General features: G+C 41.1%; 1 protein-coding gene across 3 annotated transcripts in view; it reads right to left on the bottom strand.

Annotated features, from left to right (window-relative positions):
- Nucleotides 1–379: 379 nt before the first annotated feature.
- zgc:123010 (RRM_SF domain-containing protein) overlaps nt 380–21,693 on the bottom strand; it is a 48,641-nt gene continuing 27,327 nt past the window's right edge. For 2 of the 3 annotated variants that reach the window (XM_021580868.2, XM_021580866.2), the window contains exons 7-15: nt 19,517–19,562; nt 19,317–19,407; nt 16,360–16,501; nt 16,077–16,181; nt 14,272–14,437; nt 12,161–12,194; nt 3,512–3,692; nt 3,211–3,332; nt 380–2,742 (exon numbers count right to left, since the gene is read on the bottom strand). In XM_021580868.2, the coding sequence (XP_021436543.2) occupies nt 2,607–2,742; nt 3,211–3,332; nt 3,512–3,692; nt 12,161–12,194; nt 14,272–14,437; nt 16,077–16,181; nt 16,360–16,501; nt 19,317–19,407; nt 19,517–19,562 (1,023 nt within the window). In that variant the 3' untranslated portion in view covers nt 380–2,606. The remainder of the gene's footprint in view (nt 2,743–3,210; nt 3,333–3,511; nt 3,693–12,160; nt 12,195–14,271; nt 14,438–16,076; nt 16,182–16,359; nt 16,502–19,316; nt 19,408–19,516; nt 19,563–21,693) is intronic. The other variant, XM_021580869.2, reaches the window with a different exon arrangement.

The raw sequence follows: 21,693 nt of genomic DNA, 5'->3' as shown, positions 1-21,693 counted from the left end.
GATGCCATTATGCCCCCTGGTGTTAAGCAAGCTAAACTACACACCACTCAAATGTATTTATAAAGCCCTTTTCAAATCACCAGATGTCAAAGTGCTATACAAAAACCCAGCCTAAAACCCAAAACAGTAAGCAATGCAGATGAAGCACGATGGCCAGGAAAAACTCTAGAAAGGCAGGAACCTAGGAAGAAACCTAGAGGAACCAGGATCACTGTGCCCGTATACTTCTAACCCGCTATCAGTCATCTGTGTGTGTTTAACCATGAGCTGCAGTTGAAGATAGCGTCGACAGCCTCCTCAGTCTCAATTCAGCTTCAGAAGCTGTTCCAATTGTTACTCTGCATCACTGTACCTCTATACACACACAAACATTCAAAGATCTGCCTAACCATATTTTATAAAAATTGATAAATAACCAAAGTGCAGAATATATAATAGGACAGTTGTTCCATGAAAACAGTGAATAGAATAGGGTGTGTGCGTGATGACACCACTGGTTTACATACACCATAACGGCAGGACGAAAACAGAAAAATAAAGACAGAGGCTGAAATTATTCAAATAAATGTATGACTTACAAAGGACTCTTTGGCAGTGCAGAATAGTTTAACACAATATTTGGTAGATTTAGCATAAACAGAGATTACAGTGCCTGAGTTGAACAGTTGTGCGTATACCGATTTTGTGGGATATCATTTAAAAAATATTTTTTATTTTTTTAAATAGGGTCTCGAAATGGACTACTTTACTAAAACCACACCAAATTAAAAAAAAGTGGGCACCACACAGAAATTAACAATTAAGTATTTCTATCAAAATTATTAAACATGCATTGGCCCAAATGAGTGAAAACTGTGTACTTGGTCATGAAACAAACAAAAAAAATACACATCTGCGAGTCGTTTAAAAGGTAATAGTCTCGTGGTTTCTCATGTGACTTTTTCCCCAATATGAAGTTTTGTTTGCTTTGACCAATCTCTACGAGGCTGGAAACAAGGCAACCACAGAAAAGCAGAACCTCCTCTTCTGTATAATAATGTAAATAAGGTATCGGTTTAAAAAAAAAAATAATTGAAAAACTTGTTTTCACTTTGTCATTATTGTGTGTAGATTGAGGGAAAAGAAACAATCAATTTTAGAATAAGGCTGTAACGTAACAAAATATTGAAAAAGTCAAGGGGTCTGAATACCCTCCGAATACAGTGTAAATTCAGTGATTCTGTCCCTTCATAGGACGAAGAGGGTGCTTGTTCTAGAGAATAGATGGTAGATGGAAACCGCAAGAAAAATATATTTGGTTCATTCAAGAAACAAGAGGCTTATTTCCCAAGATGTTTTAAAACCTAGCTTACTAAATAACTACAATTACTCAAACCTTGACAAACACAGAAAAGTAGGTGTCAATCAATTCTCAGTGTCAAAAATCACCCAACAGATTCAGTGTGCATTTAAGTGGTTGACCATCGGGTACAGTAGTAAAATGAAAACACACATTAATACACTGAAGAACAAGTTACCTTTATGGAATTTGGTGGTACTGCTCACTTCCCCAACCTCTCTTTAGATCTTCATTATGGGGTTTGTGCACATTGCAATGGACCACATAGCTAAGGCCAATAGCACAGATCCATAGCCCAGGGTAGATCAAGCATTGGGTCATGTTCATTAGGGCATGCCAAGGAAAATGTTTGGAAATGGAACATTTATTTTTGGAGAAATCCAGGTAGTCCTTCCCTGTGTCTGTTTTCTCACATTTGGTGCCTAATGAACATTATACTATTATAAGGTTACTAAGCACCAAGTCAGAGTGGAAGGGAGGCACCATCCTTTTAGGGAGGAACTGAAACATCAGGGTGAATCTGCTGCATGGCTTCTGGGTCTCCTTTGGTGTGGAGGGCCTATTCCATTCTGACGGTATTGGCACGGTAAGACAGATGTGGTTGGGAAATGAGAGAAGGAGGACAAGGACAGCACAGGCCACAAAACCCAGACAGTAGTGGCTGTAGATTAGCATAGCATAGCATAGCCAGGGCTGAAGGGACCGAGACTGCAGCTTGCCCTTACTAGAGAAACAGCACCCATTTTCACTTTCCCAGGATCAAGACTCAAATCAGATAAATGATCGAACAGAGGTCATAGAAAATTGTTCAGTTGGTTACCTTCACCAAAGCAGAGAAAGGAGAGCTCCTCCTAGAGAATCTTGACAATGTATGACACCTTTCTTCCTCTAAGCCTTGAACTAGACTCATTTAGAGAGGCCATGGCTGGTTAGGCTAACGAATGCTAACTGTAAAGGCTGATAAGGTTTTAAGGCTTAAAGCTTTTGAGGTTGGTTCCCATGATGAGCCTAAACACCGAGCTGTGGTCAAGGGGAACGGCTGTTAATTGGTCCATTATTAGTCAAAATACGCTCTTATTAATGATGGTGTCCACTCATTAATTATGGTGTCCACCATTTTATTAGTCTTAACATTGTCCTCCATAACAACAGTTCTCCTGCTGTCCTAGAGGGGAGAACATGGCCCAATTTAATAGTCCTTCGGCTCAGTCAGTGTTCGTAATGATCCAGTTTCTATAAAAGCCCAGATGTGGGGAGGAAACTGTGCTCAGGGCTGCCAGGGCTTCCTGTCTTTGCCCCTCTGTTCGGAAATGTGTTTGTAGCGACACTTGTCCCCAAAATGGCAGCCAGTGGTCCTCCAGAAGTAACACTCATCTCCGTTCACTGGGCCACGACGTCTGGGACTGGAAAAGGGGCAAAAAGGTTGGAATGTTATGTAGAGGTGATTTTGGGATGAAATTATACCCATTTTCAAGTAGGCTCATCCTCAACTGATTTCCTTTTGGTTTATAGTTTTTTTTTATTATTTAATAGTTATTTTATAACTATTCCACCATTACAAAGCTTTTAGCTTATTCTTGATTTACCTACGTTGTTGAAATAGGCAAAAACTTGGAATTAATGAATGATCCTTTAAAGTTGCAGTGAAATAGCCACATCTGTTTACGGTATTACAACAATGAAAGGGGGATACCTAGTCAGTTGTACAACAATGCATTCAACTGAAAATCTGTCTTCCACATTTTATTTTTATTACGTTGCTGGATGCTCATCTCCTTTTCAAAAACAAAACAATAAATGCGCCTGGGGGCAACCAGTGGCACCGTTTTACCTTTTGCATATCTCAGCCTTATAAGGGTGTGGTTCCTTACCAAGTAGCAGCAGCTGCCTGTTGCGATGCGGGGGGGCTACTCTTGAGGGGGATTGGCAGAACCCTCTGGGTGTTACGGTCTGGGTAGCGAACCACCAACCTTGTGTTCTCTATACTGTAGCCCTGTGAGGGAATACACATACACCCATAAAATACAAATACATTAAGATCAATAGAAAATACTTCATTGTGCATTTTTGTAAGAATCCGAAAGATAAAATGTCAAGAAAAAGTTAACAAGAACTTCAATATACAAAACAGAAAAGAGGCCACAGCATCTTATGTCACAGAAGGCCACTCACGTTGAGTTTCTCCATGGCCCGCGATGCCATGTTGGCGTTCTTGAAGTTGACAAATGCACAGAACCGCTCGTGGATTACTCGTATGCTGTCTATCTCCCCATAGGTTTGAAAGAGGTCCAACAGGTGTTTCTCAGCAATCTCAGTGGTCACGTTCCCCACCCAGAGAGACGCACACAAGGACCTGAAGGAAAGAAAGTGAGACCGAATAGGGAAAAGACATCACTTACGTCCACACAGTCGTCGTGTTACACCCACAGAAATCCAAAAGGTATGCATGCATACATACCAATCTATCCATCCATCCATATACAGTAGCAAGAAAAAGTATGTGAACCCTTTGGAATTACCCAGATTTCTGCATAAATTGGTCAAATTTGATCTGATCTTCATCTAAGTCACAACAATATACAAACCGTGTGCTTAAACTAAAACACAAATTGTATTTTTCTTGTATATATTGAATACATTATTTCAACATTCACAGTGTAGGTTGGAAAAAGTATCAACCTCTAGGCTAATGACTACACCAAAAGCTAATTGGAGTTAGGAGTCAGCTAAACTGGAGTCCAAACAATGAGATGAGATTGGAGATGTTGGTTAGAGCTGCCTTGCCCCATAAAAAAACCTCACAAAATTTGAGTTCGGTATTCACAGGAAGCATTGCCTGATGTGAACCATGACTCAAACAAAGATCTTAGAACTGTTGACTTGCAGAGCTGGAAAGGGTTACAAAAGTATCTCTAAAAGCCTCGATGTTCATCAGTCGGTAAGACAAATTGTCTATAAAAATTGAGAAAGTTCAGCACTCTTGCTACTCTCCCTAGGAGTGGCCGTCCTGCAAAGATGACTGCAAGAGCACTGCGCAGAATTCTCAATGAGGATAAGAAGAAACCTAGTGTCAGAAATCTCTGGAACATGCTAACATCTCTGTTGACGAGTCTACGATACCCAAAACACTTAAGAATGGTGTTCATGGGAGGACACGACGGAAGAAGCACCTGCTGTCCAAATAAAAAAAACATTGCTGCACGTCTGAAGTTTGAAAAAGTGCACCTGGATGTTCCACAGTGTTACGGGCAAAATATTCTGTGGACAGATGAACATACAGTGGAGTTGTTAGTAAGGAACACACAACACTATGTGTGGAGAAAAAAAAGGCACAGAACACCAACATCAAAACCTCATCCAAACTGTAAAGTATGGTGGAGGGAGCATCATGGTTTGGGGCTGCTTTGCTGTCTCAGGGCCTGGACAGCTTGCTATCATTGATGGAAAAATGAATTCCCAAGTTTACCAAGACATTTTGCAGGAGAATGTTAGTGTGTCTGTCCACCAATTGAAGCTCAACAGAAGTTGGGTGATGCAACAGGACAACGACCCAAAACACAGAAGTAAATCAACAGAATGGCTTCAACAGAAGAATTTACGCCTTCTGAAGTGGCCCAGTCAGAGTCCTGACCTCAATGCGATTGAGATGCTGTGGTATGACCGAGGGCAGTTCACATACTTTTCCCACCCTGAACTGTGAATGTTTACACGGTGTGCTCAATAAAGACATGAACACGTATAATTGTTTGTGTTTTATTAGTTTAAGCAGATTGTCCATTGTTGTGACCTAGATGAAGATCAGATCAAATTTTATGACCAATTTATGCAGAACTCAAGGTATTTCCAAAGGGTTCACATACTTTGCCACTGTAAGCACACACACACACACACGTTTGGACACACTAACTCATTCAAGGGTTTTTATTTGTACTATTTTCAACATTGTAGAATAATAGCGAAGGCATCAAAAATATGAAATAACATGGAATCATGTAGTAACCAAAAAAGTTTAACGAATCAAAATACATTTTATATTATTCAAAGTAGCCATCCTTTCCCTTGATGACAGCTTTGCACACTCCTGGCATTCTCTCAACCAGCTGCATGAGAAATGCTTTTCCAACAGTCTTGAAGGAGCTCTCACATATGCTGAGCACTTATTGGCTGCTTTTTATTCACTCTGCGGTCCAACTCATCCCAAACCATCTCAATTGGGTTGAAGTTGGGTGATTGTGGAGGCCAGGTCATCTGATGCAGCACCATCACATTCCTTCTTGGTCAAATATCCCTTACACAGCCTGGAGGTGTGTTGGGTCATTGCCCTGTTAAAAAACAAATGGATAGTCCTACTAAACGCAAACCAGATGGGATGGCATATCGCTGCAGAATGCTGTGGTAGCCATGCTTGTTATGTGTGCCTTGAATTCTAAATAAAATCACTGACAGTGTCACCAGCAAAGCACCCCGCCCGACACCACCACCTTCATGCTTAACAGTGGGAACCACATATGCGGAGATCATCCGTTCACCCAATCTTTGCATCTTGCGATAGAAAAATTACATTTACCTGAATTGTTTGATATTAATAGTTAGCAATTAATGCTTAATAAACAGAAGGATATTTCTGTCCTGTTAGTGTCACTGTTTTTATGATCTCCACTAGTTCCCTGCAGCTAATCTGGGCGTATGGTCACCAGAGATGGCTTGAGCTGACAAATGAGCTAAAGACTGAATTACAAAGACAATATGTGGTGGGTTTATCCGAGGTAGCCAGGAGGAGTTTAGAACAATTCCTCAGTGTCTCTAAATCACCCTTGCATCTGGGAAACTAAGCCAGGGTGGGGTTAAGACAACAACCCACATGTAGATAATGACAGGATGAAGCTACTATGTTGTAGTAAACTATGTGGTAGTAAACTATGTGGTAGAGCAGGGTCACGAGGTATTATATGGTAAAGTGCAACCACCGATACAAGAGAACATATTTGGGAGATTCGAGAACAATGCAACTCAGGAAAACCATAGGAGTTTTAATCTCTCGAGACTTTGTTTTATTTTCAAATATATTTATTGAATTGACGAAAGGGAGGAAGAGATGAGTGTAATTAAAGTGGCCTCTGAGAAGTGTTTGTTTTGACCATAATAACAAAATTATGTTTTTACCTGGTAACATAGCGTTAGACAGAAAACCAGACATAGTGTACAGTTGAGATTGTAGAGGGCTTTCTGAGTTTAATGGGGAAAAAAAGTAGACTAGTGAAGGTAACAAAGGAAAGTAGGTAAATTGGAAAGTAAGAATTTCAAATTTGAATTGTTTGGCTTGATTAAGATTTGGCTGATGTATTTTCTACATTTAGCGCATTACAGGTTCATCTTAAAATAGACATTTAATGAGTGTGAAGTAAAAAAGGGAATATCCAGCAGATAGTATTATAAAAAATTATAATCTTTTTAATCTAGATTGAAATGAGTATTGAATATCCAGGCTGCATCACATCCAGCCGTGATTGGGAGGGAGTACAATGGACTTATTATCATCATGTTTTGTTTGTATTTAATACCTTTGGGTTGCTGATTATGATTAGTATAGTGAAATACAGCAGTTTTATAAAAAGGTATCTGAAGGCAAAGAGTTCATTAAATAAGGCCTGACCATTTTTGTTTGTTTTTACCATAGTTTCAAGAACCCACACATTTGTTAGTGTTTTTTAAAATGCTATGTTTGATTTGTGAGTGTTCTATTTCATTTGGTTTTAGTAGGGTTTACACGTGTTATTGCCGAGGTAGCTTAAAAAGGGGCACAAGTTTTTATTTTCAGAGTTTTACTTGAACACGCAAATTATTTTGATAAAAGAATGTACTGGAGAAACTTAGTGTAAACCTGGGATATGAAATGTTTTTAGATAATTGGTCTAATTAGAGAAAGTAACACTTATTTGAAGAGTTTGAATGAACTCCGACCTCTGTCCTTTCTAGTGTGGTTTAATCGCCCTCCCTGGAATGCCGAGAGACATTCGATGATGATTTAAAGTGTAATTTATAATACTGATAATTAAGGAGAAGTTATATAACTAATAGAACCACGAGAAGGATAGACCTGTCTCTAGTCTATTTTTACTATGAAGTTTATGGGTAGAAATGTTTTTTGGGGAGTTAAGGGTAGTAATTTGAATTTGTAGTATTGTTTTTAAAACACAGTCACTATGTGAATCGTGTCAAAGTGGGGGAATTACCAGTCTTTTGAGGGTTTTGGATTGAAGTTTACATACCAAGTGATATATAGAAATGTATTGAGTGATGTATGAAGGTGTTTGTCCTGTTTGGTTTTGATAAATCTCACCAGATTGGGATAATTTCCTGGTAGGGATAATCTGGGAAACTAAGACAGGGTGGGGTTAAGACAACAACCCACCTGCAGATAACGACAGGGGTGGCTTATGATGCTCCTTGGTCTGCATGAGGGGGGGGGGGGGGGGGGGGGGGGGGGGGGTTGAACCAACCATGACTGAGCATTGTTAACGTCAACTACATGTAGTACTCTGCATTTGTGTAAAGGTTAGGTTACTCGGTCCAACACTCAAGTGTTGTGGGTGAGTCGACCAGCCTCATTATTGCAATAATTCATCGATATTGAATGAAGTTGATTATTTGAAGAAATTACCAAATATCACTCAGTACTAAATTTCCACGATAGTCTAACAAAGACACGGCAGTTGGAACCAAAAATCTCAAATTTGGACTCAGACCAAAAGGACAGATTGCCACCAGTCTACTGTCCATTGCTTGTGTTTCTTGGCCAAAGCAAGTCTTCTTATTGGTGTCCTTTATTAGTAGTTTGCAGCAATTCAACCATGAAGGCCTGATTAAACACAGTCTCCTCCTCAACAGTTGATGTTGAGATGTGTCTGTTACTTGAACTCTGAAGCATTTATTTCGGTTGCAATCTGAGGTGGAGTTAACTCTAATGAACTTATCCTCTGCAGCAGAGGTAACGCGGTCTTCCTTTCTTGTGGCGGTCCTCATGAGAGCCAGTTTCATCATAGCGCTTGATGGTTTTTGCGACTGCACTTGAAGAAACATTCAAAGTTCTTTACATTTTCCGAATTTACTTAGCTTCACGTCTTAAAGTAATGCTGGACTGTCATTTCTCTTTGCTTATTTGAGCAGTTCTTGCCATATTATGGATTTGGTCTTTTACCAAATAGGGCTATCTTCTGTATATTACCCTACCTTGTCACAACACAACTGATTGGCTCAAACGCATTAAGGGGAAAATGAATTCCACAAATTAAGTTAAGGCACACCTGTTAATTGAAATGCATTCCACCTGATGAAGCTGGTTGAGAGAATGCCAAGAGTGTGCAAAGCTGTCAAAGCAAAGGGTGACTACATTGAAGAATCTCAAACATAAAATATACACTGCTCAAAAAAATAAAGGGAACACTAAAATAACTCATCCTAGATCTGAATTAATGAAATATTCATATTAAATACTTTTTTCTTTACATAGTTGAATGTGCTGACAACAAAATCACACAAATTATCAATGGAAATCAAATTTATCAACCCATGGAGGTCTGGAGTCACAAAATTAAAGTGGAAAACCACACTACAGGCTGATCCAACTTGATATAATGTCCTTAAAACAAGTCAAAATGAGGCTCAGTAGTGTGTGTGGCCTCCACGTGCCTGTATGACCTCCCTACAATGCCTGGGCATGCTCCTGATGAGGTGGCGGATGGTCTCCTGAGGGATCTCCTCCCAGACCTGGACTAAAGCATCCGCCAACTCCTGGACAGTCTGTGGTGCAACGTGGCGTTGGTGGATGGAGCGAGACATGATGTGCTCAATTGGATTCAGGTCTGGGGAACGGGCGGGCCAGTCCATAGCATCAATGCCTTCCTCTTGCAGGAACTGCTAACACACTCCAGCCACATGAGGTCTAGCATCGTCTTGCATTAGGAGGAACCCAGGGCCAACCACACCAGCATATGGTCTCACAAGGGGTCTGAGGATCTCATCTCGGTACCTAATGGCAGTCAGGCTACCTCTGGCGAACACATGGAGGGCTGTGCGGCCCCCCAAAGAAATGCCACCCCACACCATGACTGACCCACCGCCAAACCGGTCTTGCTGGAGGACGTTGCAGGCAGCAGAACGTTCTCCACGGCGTCTCCAGACTGTCACGTCTGTCACATGTGCTCAGTGTGAACCTGCTTTCATCTGTGAAGAGCACAGGGCGCCAGTGGCGAATTTGCCAATCTTGGTGTTCTCTGGCAAATGCCAAACGTCCTGCACGGTGTTGGGCTGTAAGCACAACCCCCACCTGTGGACATCGGGCCCTCATACCACCCTCATGGAGTCTGAGAGAGTGTTTGACCTTTTGAGCAGACACATTTGTGGCCTGCTGGAGGTCATTTTGCAGGGCTTTGGCAGTGCTCCTCCTGCCCCTCCTTGCACAAAGGCGGAGGTAGCGGTCCTGCTGCTGGGTTGTTGCCCACCTACGGCCTCCTCCACGTCTCCTGATGTACTGGCCTGTCTCCTGGTAGCGCCTCCATGCTTTGGACACTAAGCTGACAGACACAGCAAACCTTCTTGCCACATCTCGCATTGATGTGCCATCCTGGATGAGCTGCACTACCTGAGCCACTTGTGTGGGTTGTAGACTCCGTCTCATGCTACCACTAGAGTGAAAGCACCGCCAGCATTCAAAAGTGGCCAGGAAGCATAGGAACTGAGAAGTAGTCTGTGGTCCCCACCTGCAGAACCACTCCTTTATTGGGGTGGTCTTGCTAAATGCCTATAATTTCCACCTGTTGTCTATTCCATTTGCACAACAGCATGTGAAATTTATTGTCAATCAGTGTTGCTTCCTAAGTGGGCAGTTTGATTTCACAGAAGTGTGATTGACTTGGAGTTACATTGTGTTGTTTAAGTGTTCCCTTTATTTTTTTGAGCAGTGTATTTAGATTTGTTTAAAAAATGTTTGGTTACAACATGATCCATGTGTTATTTCATTGTTTTGATGTCTTCACTAATATTCTACAATGCAGAATTAAAAAAAAAAAAATTTAAACAACCCTGGAATGAGTAGGTGTCCAAACTGCTATCGCTATCTATATATCTATATATCTATATATATCTATATCTATCTATATATCTATATCTATCTATATCTATATCTATATCTATAGATATATATATCCGTTCAAAAGTTTGGGGTTACTTAGAAATGTCCTTGTTTTTGAAAGAAAGCACATTTTTTTGTCCATTAAAATAACATCAAAATGATCAGAAATACAGTGTAGACAGAAATACAGACATGACTATTATAGCTGGAAACAGCAGATTCTTTTAATGGAATATCTACATAGGCGTAGAGGCCCATTATCAGCAACCACCACTCCTGTGTTTCAATGGCATGTTGTGTTAGCTAATCCAAGTATATCATTTTAAAAAGGCTAACTGATTAGAAAACCCTTTTGCAATTATGTTAGCACAGCTAAAAACTGTTCTGATTAAAGAAGTAATAACTAGTCTAAAGACGGACAGGTTTGAGTATCTGGCGCATCAGCATTTGTGGGTTTGGTTACAGGCTCAAAATGGCCAGAAACAAAAAAACTTTCTTCTGAAACTCATCAGTCTATTCTTGTTCTGAGAAATTAAGGCTATTCCATGCAGGAAATTGCATCTTGTACAAAATCTTGTACAACACTGTGTACTACTCCCTTCACAGAACAGCGCAAACTGGTTCTAACCATAATAGAATTGGGAGTGGGAGGCCCTGGTGCACAACTGAGCAAAAGGACAAGTACATTAGTGTCAAGTTTGAGAAACAGATGCCTCACAAGTCCTCAACTGGCAGCTTCATTAAATAGTACCCGCAAAACACCAGTCTCAACGTCAACAGTGAAGAGGTGACTCCGTGATGCTGGCCTTCTACGCAGAGTTGCAAAGAAAAAGCCATACCTCAGACTGGCCTATAAAAAGAAAAGATTAAGATGGGCAAAAGAACACAGACACTGGACAGAGGAAGATTGGAAAAAAGTGTTATGGACAGACGAATCAAAGTTTGAGGTGTTCGGATCACAAAGAACATTCGTGAGACGCAGAAAAAATTAAAAGACGCTAGAGGAGTGCTTGATGCCATCTGTCAAGCATGGTGGAGGCAACGTGATGGTCTGGGGGTGCTTCGGTGGTGGTAAAGTGGGAGATTTGTACAGGTTAAAAAGGATCTTGAAGGAGGAAGGCTATCACTCCAATTTTCAACACCATGCCAAACCCTGTGTACAGCGCTTAAATTGGAGCCAATTTCCTCCTACAACAGGACAAATGACCCAAAGCACAGCTCCAACCTACACAATAACTATTTAGGGAAGTAGGAGTCAGCTGGTATTCTGTCTCTAATGGAGTGGCCAGCACAGTCACCGGATCTCAACCCTATTGAGGTAGTGGTGGAAGCAGCTTGACCGTATGGTACGTAAGAAGTGCCCATCAAGCCAATCCAACTTCAGATTACCTCAACAAATTGACAACTAGAAAGCAAAAGGTCTGCAAGGCTGTGATTCGTCAAAGAATCCTCCATTTGCAGCAAAGCAGAGTTAGGACAATTTTTATTTCAATTAAAAATCATTCTTTATAACTTTGTCAAACATCTTGACTATATTTTCTATTAATTTTGCAACTTATATGTTATCATGGAAAACAAGGTATTTTCTAAGTGACCCCAAACATTTGAACGATAGTGTATATGTTATTATATTTTAAAATCAGGGGCCATGACCCCTTTAGGGTAAACATGATTGGCTAATATCCACCTACCCTGGCAGGCTGAATGAGGAGTCCTGGCTCACCACTGAGGAGAGGGAAGACAAATTAATTATTACATTTAAAAAAAAACATGTGCAACCTTCACATTCCAGAGCAATAACTTAAATGTGTTGCTTTCTTTCCCAGTCATTGAAATTAGACAAATTCCTGACATTGCTGCCCTCTAGGTTTAGACGAGAAATTGCATGTACTGGCACAGCCTAGATGGTGGGTGGGTGGCGTTTGTGCCTGGATAAGACAAAGCAGCTAGCAAGGTACTGCTCCATGTCAGGTGACATTTGTAGTGTAGCTCTGTAGAACGTGCTATCTATATCCATAAGTGTCCAGATAGTCATGTACTTTGAAATGTTTGAATCCTTCTCAAATGTAAAGTAATTTGTGGATTCAAATAAAGTTTTTAAAATGTGTGTGAGAGCGTCGTAACTAGGGCTTTTGCAGTGACCGTATTACTGCCACACTGGCAGTCATGACCGCAGTAAAATTCCACGTGACCGTTGAGTCATGGTAATCTCCTCTTATGCACTCTGGACATGCGTTGGTAATACCCAACTCGCTAACAACCATCAGGTCACTAATGGAAAGTTCTGCATGGAAAGCTCTGTATCTGTGGGGAGGCTGCCTTAAATCGACGTCCATGTCGTCGGCACCCGGCGACCAGATCTTATAAGGGGTGTTAAAGGGCAGAACGGCAGATTTTTCCACTTTGCCAGCTCTGGGATTCAAACCAGCGACCTTAACTGCAAGGCTACCTGCCGCCCCAGGCTACTGGCCTGGTACTCAGGGCTCTATTGTCCCTTTAACCGCTCTGACATCAATGTAAATGAAATCGAAAATGACAAACCCATCAAAACAGTATGTGCTTTTAAAACTCACCTCACTGTGATCAATTTGAAGAAAGAAGTTCAACAACTGTTTGAAACTGAGTGTAAAATATGGTCATTGTGGATGTTGTTTCAAAACCTAACAACAAAATGAACAGTGCTTTCTAAGGTGATGATTCATTCAAAACACCCATACGCATATTAGAGCTTATGCACATACACCTATTAGCCGAAGCCAACCACCAAAACATTTAAAAAAAAATAACTATTGTGTTATACAACACAGCCTACCGCATTTCACACACGATTTAAGATGTCTTTGGTACATAAATGGTCTTGCCTATACTTCAAAATTAAACAAATTCTAGTAATTGCCTTTGAGCGTGGACCGTATTATTATGCATACTGGATGGACCTGATGCTCCAAACTTTTTATCCATGAGTCTGGGCCTAGACGATGCTTGTATTTTCAGAATTAATAGGCTGACACATTCCTTTTAGCCACAAAATCTCACCACTGTGTTTCCATCTCCTTCTCCATTCATTTCTCCTTTCTCTTTTGTTGTGAAAACAAGCTACTATCGATGGTCCAGAACAGATTTCCCTTGGTTTCCCAAATGAACTGGGTAGCTGCAGGAAAAAGGTTGGAGAGCCCATGGCATACAAGGTTTGGATCGCGCAGCGAGAGGATGCATGCTCCTCCAACGGTGTTTAAGGCGTGGAGTGAAATAACCGACATGATTGAAAAACGAACCAGCTATTCGAGTGCATATGGATGACATCGTTACTCCCCTGCCCATTTGATAATGGGCCATTCTAAATTAAGAAACTAACTTTAAATATTAGTAAAGACAATAATAAATTGAGAATAGCAAAAATAAGATAATTTTATGAGAGACCATCGTGTGCAGGCTGAGACAAGGAACAGAGCAAGCTTTTTTTCTCTCAAACCATCAATAGCCTAGAGTCGCATCATGCAGCCCATATATGTTTTGATTTCTAAGAGTCTAAAGTTTGTATCATTTACAACTATAGTTGACAAATAAATCTAACATATAGGACCTGTTTCAAATTATAGGCTATTTTTTGCATTCCAATGCAAGTGCCTTTCTATTTTATTCAGCTAAGTTCAATTATATTATTTAGACGTACCTAAAATAAACATTTGTGATGTGTATATTAAATTGATTTAAATGTAGATGTTCAAAAGGCACACATCAACGGCTTGTGTGCGGAGGCCTGGAAATGCTAATCGTGTTTATCCTAATTAACGACAATTACCGTGAGACCAGCAGTCTTTTGCATGACAATAACCAGCCGACAAAATGTCATGACCGCCACAGCCCCAGTCCTCACCCCTAGAAGCCTCAGGTGAAGCCAGTACAGCCTGTACACTGGTGAATCTCTCCAGCAGCAACACACTCTGCATCTCCTCAAAACCCAGCTCCTAGAAAGAGCGAGAAAAGGAGGGACAGCGAGAGAGAGAGAGGAGAGAGAGAGTTAGGAGGCAAGACTACAGATCCATCCCTTCAGTCTAGTGGCTTCCTCTCCTTGTCTGCTTTGAGAGTGATTGGAGAGTTAAATGTAAACTTATGAATGCAGCACAATGCTTTCCCCTGTCCTGTGTTTTCAGATCAGTGCAGATGTAGGAGACCACTTTAGACTATTAAGATGCACCCTAAAACTCATAAGTGCATGAACAGTAACACCCCTAGATGTTATACAAATTTGTTGCAGCCCTGAACTAACTCACCTGATCACCTATTCAATGACTTGATTATTAGTTAGCAAGTTGAATCAAATGTGATGTAGTTAAAATACATGGAACGGCTGGGGGTCCCAGGGGAGAGTTGAAAACCTGGCCTAAACTCCAGTCATCCTGTCCTTAGCTGCTTGTCATGAAGGAAAGGAAATTAGCCAATTTAGTAGATCTAGAACATAACCATACGCTGCCATTTCACATACGTGTTGTGTGACCATGGACAGCACATCAGCACGTGTGTACGCAGGCTTGAATTGTGTGTGTATTAATATTTGATGTAGTACTCTGAAGTTGAAGAGGCTGTGTGTGTGTGTGTGTGTGCGCGCGCGCGTGCGAGCGAGCGGCTGAATCCAAAATCATTCCCTTCTCCTTCACCTCGCTCCTCCACTTAAGCGTTCAAGTGCACCTCCGCCATATGCACAAGTGTCCAAAGCTGAGGGAGTGAAAATGATCAAGGGTGACGGAGCTAATTAGACCCTCCTCCGGTAGCCACTTTGGCCAGGCCAGCAAGGCTGCAGGCTCCAGAGCGAAGTGCTATCCTGACACACAATTTGATACAAAAGAATGGAGGTGTGGAGAATGGAGGTGTGCCTAATTATATGTCCCATGCATTTGTTTATGTCTGATTTCCAGAGTTGATACATAACAGATTAAATGCCTCTAAAATGAAATGTTTAACGACCCTGTGCAGTAAAAAATGTGATGTTCCAACACGATGAGGTTGGGATAATATGTGAAATTGTGAAAATGATGATGTCCTTGGAGTGTAAGAGCTGTTTGAAAAGACCGCCTGAGATTTCAGTGTGGTGGGATAGAGTTTTGCCCTGCCTGGTGCAATCATCAGGAGGTGAAGCAGTTAATAGAGCGTTCCAAACCTCTCTGCTAATAACAGCTAGTTTTCAGTTTCCTCCTCCCCACTCAGACCACTCCCAGATAGTTTTAGCCAAATTCTTGCTTGAGAAATTGCTCTTTGCTAAGAAGTTTTTCTTTTTTTTTACCATTTTGATAGAAAACAATCACAGTACTTAATTGTTAATTGATAAATGTCCAATGCAAGCGTTTTTAACTGTTACTGAGGTTAACATCTTGTAAAACAACAGGGGTGATTTGTTCATTCGAATTTCATGCTTGTTTTATTATTTTAAAGTGGAACATGAATTGTATCATTCAAGCCACGAGTGAGTCCCGAAGTTGATGGGTTAACTGATCCCCTCACCACTCTCTGGAAGACACCCTCTGAGTTTTGTCAGCAACACTCCAAGAGTGTTGGTAGGGGCAAGGTGGTGGCTTGGGATTCAACAAGAGTGAGTGAGCGTGTGTGTACCATAAGCTGTAAGACTTTGCAGTTGAAGAGATCGATGACGGCCTCCTCACAGTCTTCATCCAGCTTCAGCACCTGTTCCATGGCTTTCTCCGCCTCACTGTACCTCTACACACACCCACACATGCACACGTTCAGAGGTAAAGACACAAAAGGCCGGCATAAAAATGACAGAACTGATGAAAAACCAGTAAATGCAGAATATGCGTCCTATAGAATAGATTACAATACATGACAATAGAATAGGACAGGTCAGAACATTAAAGTGATGTAGTCTGTGGCCCACCTTCATGCCAATGAGTGCGCTGCCCTTGCGGAAGTGTCCTTTAGGCCAGGCAGCTGCTAGCTGGATGGACCTCTCAGCATCAGACAGGGCCTGGGGGTACTGCTCCAAACAGCTATAACAGTACGACCGGTTCCCAAAGAACCTAGAGATATAGACAAACAGACATATGCATAGAGATAGAGGAAAAATGGTTGTTATTTATCAATGTCATATACACTTCTGCCAATGTATTGATGTCGGATATATAATAAGCGTATTGGCGTTAGAGGTCAGGTTGCAAAGGGAGAATATATTACTTGAAACTTTCAAAGTTTACCAGTAAACTACCAGAATTTGGGTAACTTTACATTTTATCAGTTGACATCTAGTGGCCTTTTTGGGTAGTTCAGATTCTTTGGCCGTCTGTGACCTTATCACGTAAAACATACAAAATAATCAAATAAGATGAGTGAACACCATTGGTGTTTAATATGAGGGTTTCAGCATGAAATACCCTTAATATTTGTATTTCAAACGTATTGGTTTTACTATGTTGAATAGGTCTTTGTTGTTAATGTTTTGGCGCATAAAGACAAATTCAATAGTTTGAAGCATTGCAGAGTTAATTGAAATCGCCACTGTTTAGACACTTTTTCCATGAATTAGGCTATTAACGCTTGAACCATATGGTCTATCCACTAAACTCACACCACACACACACAGGGGCAAAAAAGTATTTAGTCAGCCATCCAATTGTGCAAGTTCTCCCACTTAAAAAGACGAGAGGCCTGTAATTTTCCTCATGGGTACACTTCAACTATGACAGACAAAATGAGAAGAAAAAAAAAATCAAGAATATCACAGTTGGATTTTTAATGAATTTATTTGCAAATTATTGCGGAAAATAATTATTTGGTCAATAACAAGTTTCTCAATACTTTGTTATATACCCTTTGTTGGCAATGACAGAGGTCAAACGTTTTCTGTAAGTCTTCACAAGGTTCACACACACGGTTGCTGGTATTTCGGCCCATTCCTCCATGCAGATCTCCTCTAGAGCAGTGATGTTTTGGGGCTGTTGCTGGGCAACACGGACTTCCAACTCCCTCCAAAGATGTTCTATGGGGTTGAGATCTGGAGACTGGCTAGGCCACTCCAGGACCTTGAAATGCTTCTTACAAAGCCACTCCTTCGTTGCCCGGGCGGTGTGTTTGGGCTCATTGTCATGCTGAAAGACCCAGCCACGTTTCATCTTCAATGCCCTTGCTGATGGGAGGTTCACACTCAAAATCTCACGATACATGGCCCCATTCAGTCTTTCCTTTACACGGATCAGTCGTCCGTGTAACAGCCCCGAAGCATGTTGTTTCCACCCCCATGCTTCACAGTAGGTATGCAATGTATCTTTGGATGCAACTCAGCATTCTTTGTCCTCCAAACACGACGAGTTGAGTTCTTATCAAAAAGTTATATTTTGGTTTCATCTGACCATATGACATTCTCCCAATCTTCTTCTGGATCATCCAAATGCTCTCTAGCAAACTTCAGACGGGCCTGGACATGTACTGGCTTAAGAAGGGGGACACGTCTGGCACTGCAGGATTTGAGTCCCTGGCGGCGTAGTGTGTTACTGATGGTAGGCTTTGTTACTTTGGTCCCAGCTCTCTGCAGGTCATTCACTAGGTCCCCCCGTGTGGTTCTGGGATTTTTGCTCACCGTTCTTGTGATCATTTTGACCCCACGGGGTGAGATCTTGCGTGGAGCCCCAGATCGAGGGAGATTATCAGTGGTCTTGTATGTTTTCCATTTCCTAATAATTGCTCCCACAGTTGATTTCTTCAAACCAAGCTGCTTACCTATTGCAGATTCAGTCTTCCCAGCCTGGTGCAGGTCTACAATTTTGTTTCTGGTGTCCTTTGACAGCTCTTTGGTCTTGGCCATAGTGGAGTTTGGAGTGTGACTGTTTGAGGTTGCGGACAGGTGTCTTTTATACTGATAACAAGTTCAAACAGGTGCCATTAATACAGGTAACGAGTGGAGGACAGAACAGCCTCTTAACGAAGAAGTTACAGGTCTGTGAGAGCCAGAAATCTTGCTTGTTTGTAGGTGACCAAATACTTATTTTCCACCATAATTTGCAAATAAATTCATTAAAAATCCTACAATGTGATTTTCTGGATTTTCCCCACTCCTTTTGTCTGTCATAGTTGAAGTGTACCTATGATGAAAATTACAGGCCTCTCATCTTTTTAAGTGGGAGAACTTGCACAATTGGTGGCTGACAATACTTTTTTGCCCAACTGTATCTTTTTTTAAATGCACTATGCATTGTGGGTTGGATGCTATAACAGAATAAAACAATTAATAAAAGTCCCATGATGGTAGTGGCTGCCCATGACTGCTTATCACTTATTAACCATGATTATTTCACATTACTTTCATAAAATATTTCAGTTGTGTATATCAAATGTTTTTATTTGACTACTATTATTTCATTTAAAGTCATCAACTCAACTCTATTGAGCTGCTGTCTATGCGGTCTGCCAAAATTACTATTTTAGTAGTTCAAAAATAAGGCATACTTTTATGACTGCTGAATACCAATAGCTCGAAGCAAGTACTCTCCAATCACGTCTCGTACACAGCAGCCGTAAAATAAACTGACAAGTAGCCGCACAATGGATTATGGTCATTGAAGTTAATTATCACGTTTTCCGCAATAAACGATGTAGAACATTGGCCTGTCGGAAGCTACAACACCATACTATGTCGCACAGCTTGGCCACGATCGGATTTCTCTCTAGAGAAACTACAGCGCAATGTGCACATTGAGCTAACAGAAAAATAAAATAAAAGAAATTCAGTGATATCAGTGAATTAGTTGTTTAAAAAAAAAAAAAAATGACCGGCATTTCAGTTAATCGCTCAGCACTAATAGTGAGTGATATAATGTACAACATGTAATGGTGTGATATTACCTGTAATCCTTTGGATTGTATCTGATGGCTTCTGTAAACATACTGACTGCCTGAGAATACTGGCCCTCCTGGACCAGCTTGATCCCTTTTTCTACAGGACACACACAGTCAGAGACTCAAGTATACAAACAAAATCTGAGCATGTTTGCACAGCAAGTTGTGTGTGCGAGTGTAACCTGGATGGACATATAGACACTCACCTGTCAACAAGGCACTTCTCTTAGTCACAGCATCCGTTTCATTCACCTAGACCAAAACCAGAGAAATCATTTATAAATCGATCAAATTGTTGATCACTTCCGACTCAGCGACACGAGCGACCGTGCTCTAGCCTGCACACTTAGGCAGCCGTGTGTGTGTGCGTGAGAGAGACTATACGAGGTAAAACTCAAACATTCCAAAGAAGTGTTTATCATGCCTTCCATGTTCAGAATTCACCTCTCCTTAGGGAGAACATTGAACCTGCACAGCCAACAACTAGCCATCAACACTAGTGGAGACCGAGAATAAATGTAACACTTTGTCTTTTGCTTACTTAAGAAAATATTTTTGTATAAGAATATTAATAATCTTACATTACATGCTGTAACAACGTTTCTAGGACATACCAGTCGTTTAAAGTAAACCGAGTGGCTGAAGTGAAAATTGTACAAGTCACCCATAGTCAGGGTGAAATCTAACAGGCTGCAGGGCAGTGTTAATTTTGTCAACAATAACATAAAAATTAAGATTAGAAATGACTAAAACGTAACGAGAAGAGAATTCCACGTGAGACTAATGGACATTCAATTTGGCATGAGGCTCCTTTCCATCATTAGCATGCATGGCTTTGCAGACTAACGCAGTCCTCTTATTGGCGGACAATGTATTTCAGTTGCTCGGGCTGATTTAGCAGACCCATCTCTCTCACACACACAGCTCCAAGGCCGTCACTTCAATCACTCTTCTCTCTTTTGAACTGATGTGCCACAATGACACTTAAAATTGTAACTTACCACAATTAGAAATAATAGTGTTTGATAATCTTTGCTTTCTAATAGGCCATTTTTGCTCTGATCACATCATTAGCTCTATTTTGCTGTGTGCTTTTATTCATATTTGTTGCCACTCACGCAGTCCAAATGAGAGTTGTGGTTGCTTTATTATTGGAAGAGCTAATGCTATTTGCTGAATATTAGGGAATAAATTCAGAGCTGTAAATGTGTTAACCTGTAGCCAAGGCTTATAGCCATATAGTTAATTATGGCTGGCATTGGTTACAATCTGCAACAATAGCAATATTTCTGGGGGGATAGTAGGCCGAGTTGGACAAGGTTATCTGAATGTACACGATGGAAGCTAGAGGTAAATATTATTTATTTATAATATGTCCCTTTTTTTACACTCCAAAAACAAACATTCATATAAACAACAACTTACAAACATCTCATCTGCCCAGACCCTCATGTTCGCAACCCAATCCCTAGTGCCTGCATTATTGTTGTAAAAATGTTAACAATTTATTTTAGTCACCCATGCCATTTCAAATCAAAAATGTATTAGTCACATGCGCTGAATACAACAGGTTTCACCTTAGTGAAATTCTAACTAACACTGCAATTCAAAAAAATATGAATAAGAATAAGAGATAAAAGTAACAAGTAATAAAGAGGAGCGGTAAAAAAATAACAATATATACAGGGGGGTGCCGGTACAGAGTGAATGTAAGGGGGCACCGGGTAGTATGTACATGTAGGCAGATGTAATTAAAGTGACTATGCATAGATGACAAGAGTGGGGAGGGGCAATGCAAATAGTCTGGGTAGCCATTTGATTAGATGTTCAGGGGTCTTATGGCTTGGGGGTAGAAGCTGTTTAGAAGCCTCCTGGACCTAGACTTGGCGCTCAGGTACCGCTTGCCATGCAGAGAGAACAGTCTATGACTAGGGAGTCTGAAAATTTTTAGGGCCTTCCTCTGACACTGCCTGGTATAGAGGTCCTAGATGGCAGGAAGCTTTGCCCCAGAGATGTACGGGGCTGTACGCACTACCCTCTGTAATGCCTTATGGTCAGAGGCCGAGCAGATGCCATACCAGGCAGTGATGCAACCAGTGATGCTCTCGATGGTGCAGCTGTAGAACCTTTTGAGGATCTGAGAACCCGCCCCAAATCTTTTCAGTCTCCTGAGGGGGAATAGGTTTTGTTGTGCCCTCTTCACAGCTGTCTTGATGTGCTCGGACCATGATAGTTTGTTGGTGATGTGGACACCAAGGAACTTGAAGCTCTAAACCTGCTCCACTGCAGCCCCGTCGATGAGAATGGGGGAGTGCTCGGTCCTCTTTTTCCTGTAGTCCACAATCATCTCCTTAGTCTTGATCACGTTGAGGGAGATGTCCTG

The sequence above is a fragment of the Oncorhynchus mykiss genome, chromosome 23 (assembly GCF_013265735.2).
Source record: "Oncorhynchus mykiss isolate Arlee chromosome 23, USDA_OmykA_1.1, whole genome shotgun sequence".
Taxonomy (NCBI): Eukaryota; Metazoa; Chordata; class Actinopteri; order Salmoniformes; family Salmonidae; genus Oncorhynchus; species Oncorhynchus mykiss.
Note: the sequence above shows the minus strand (reverse complement) of the source record. Positions and strands in the feature narration are given on the sequence as shown.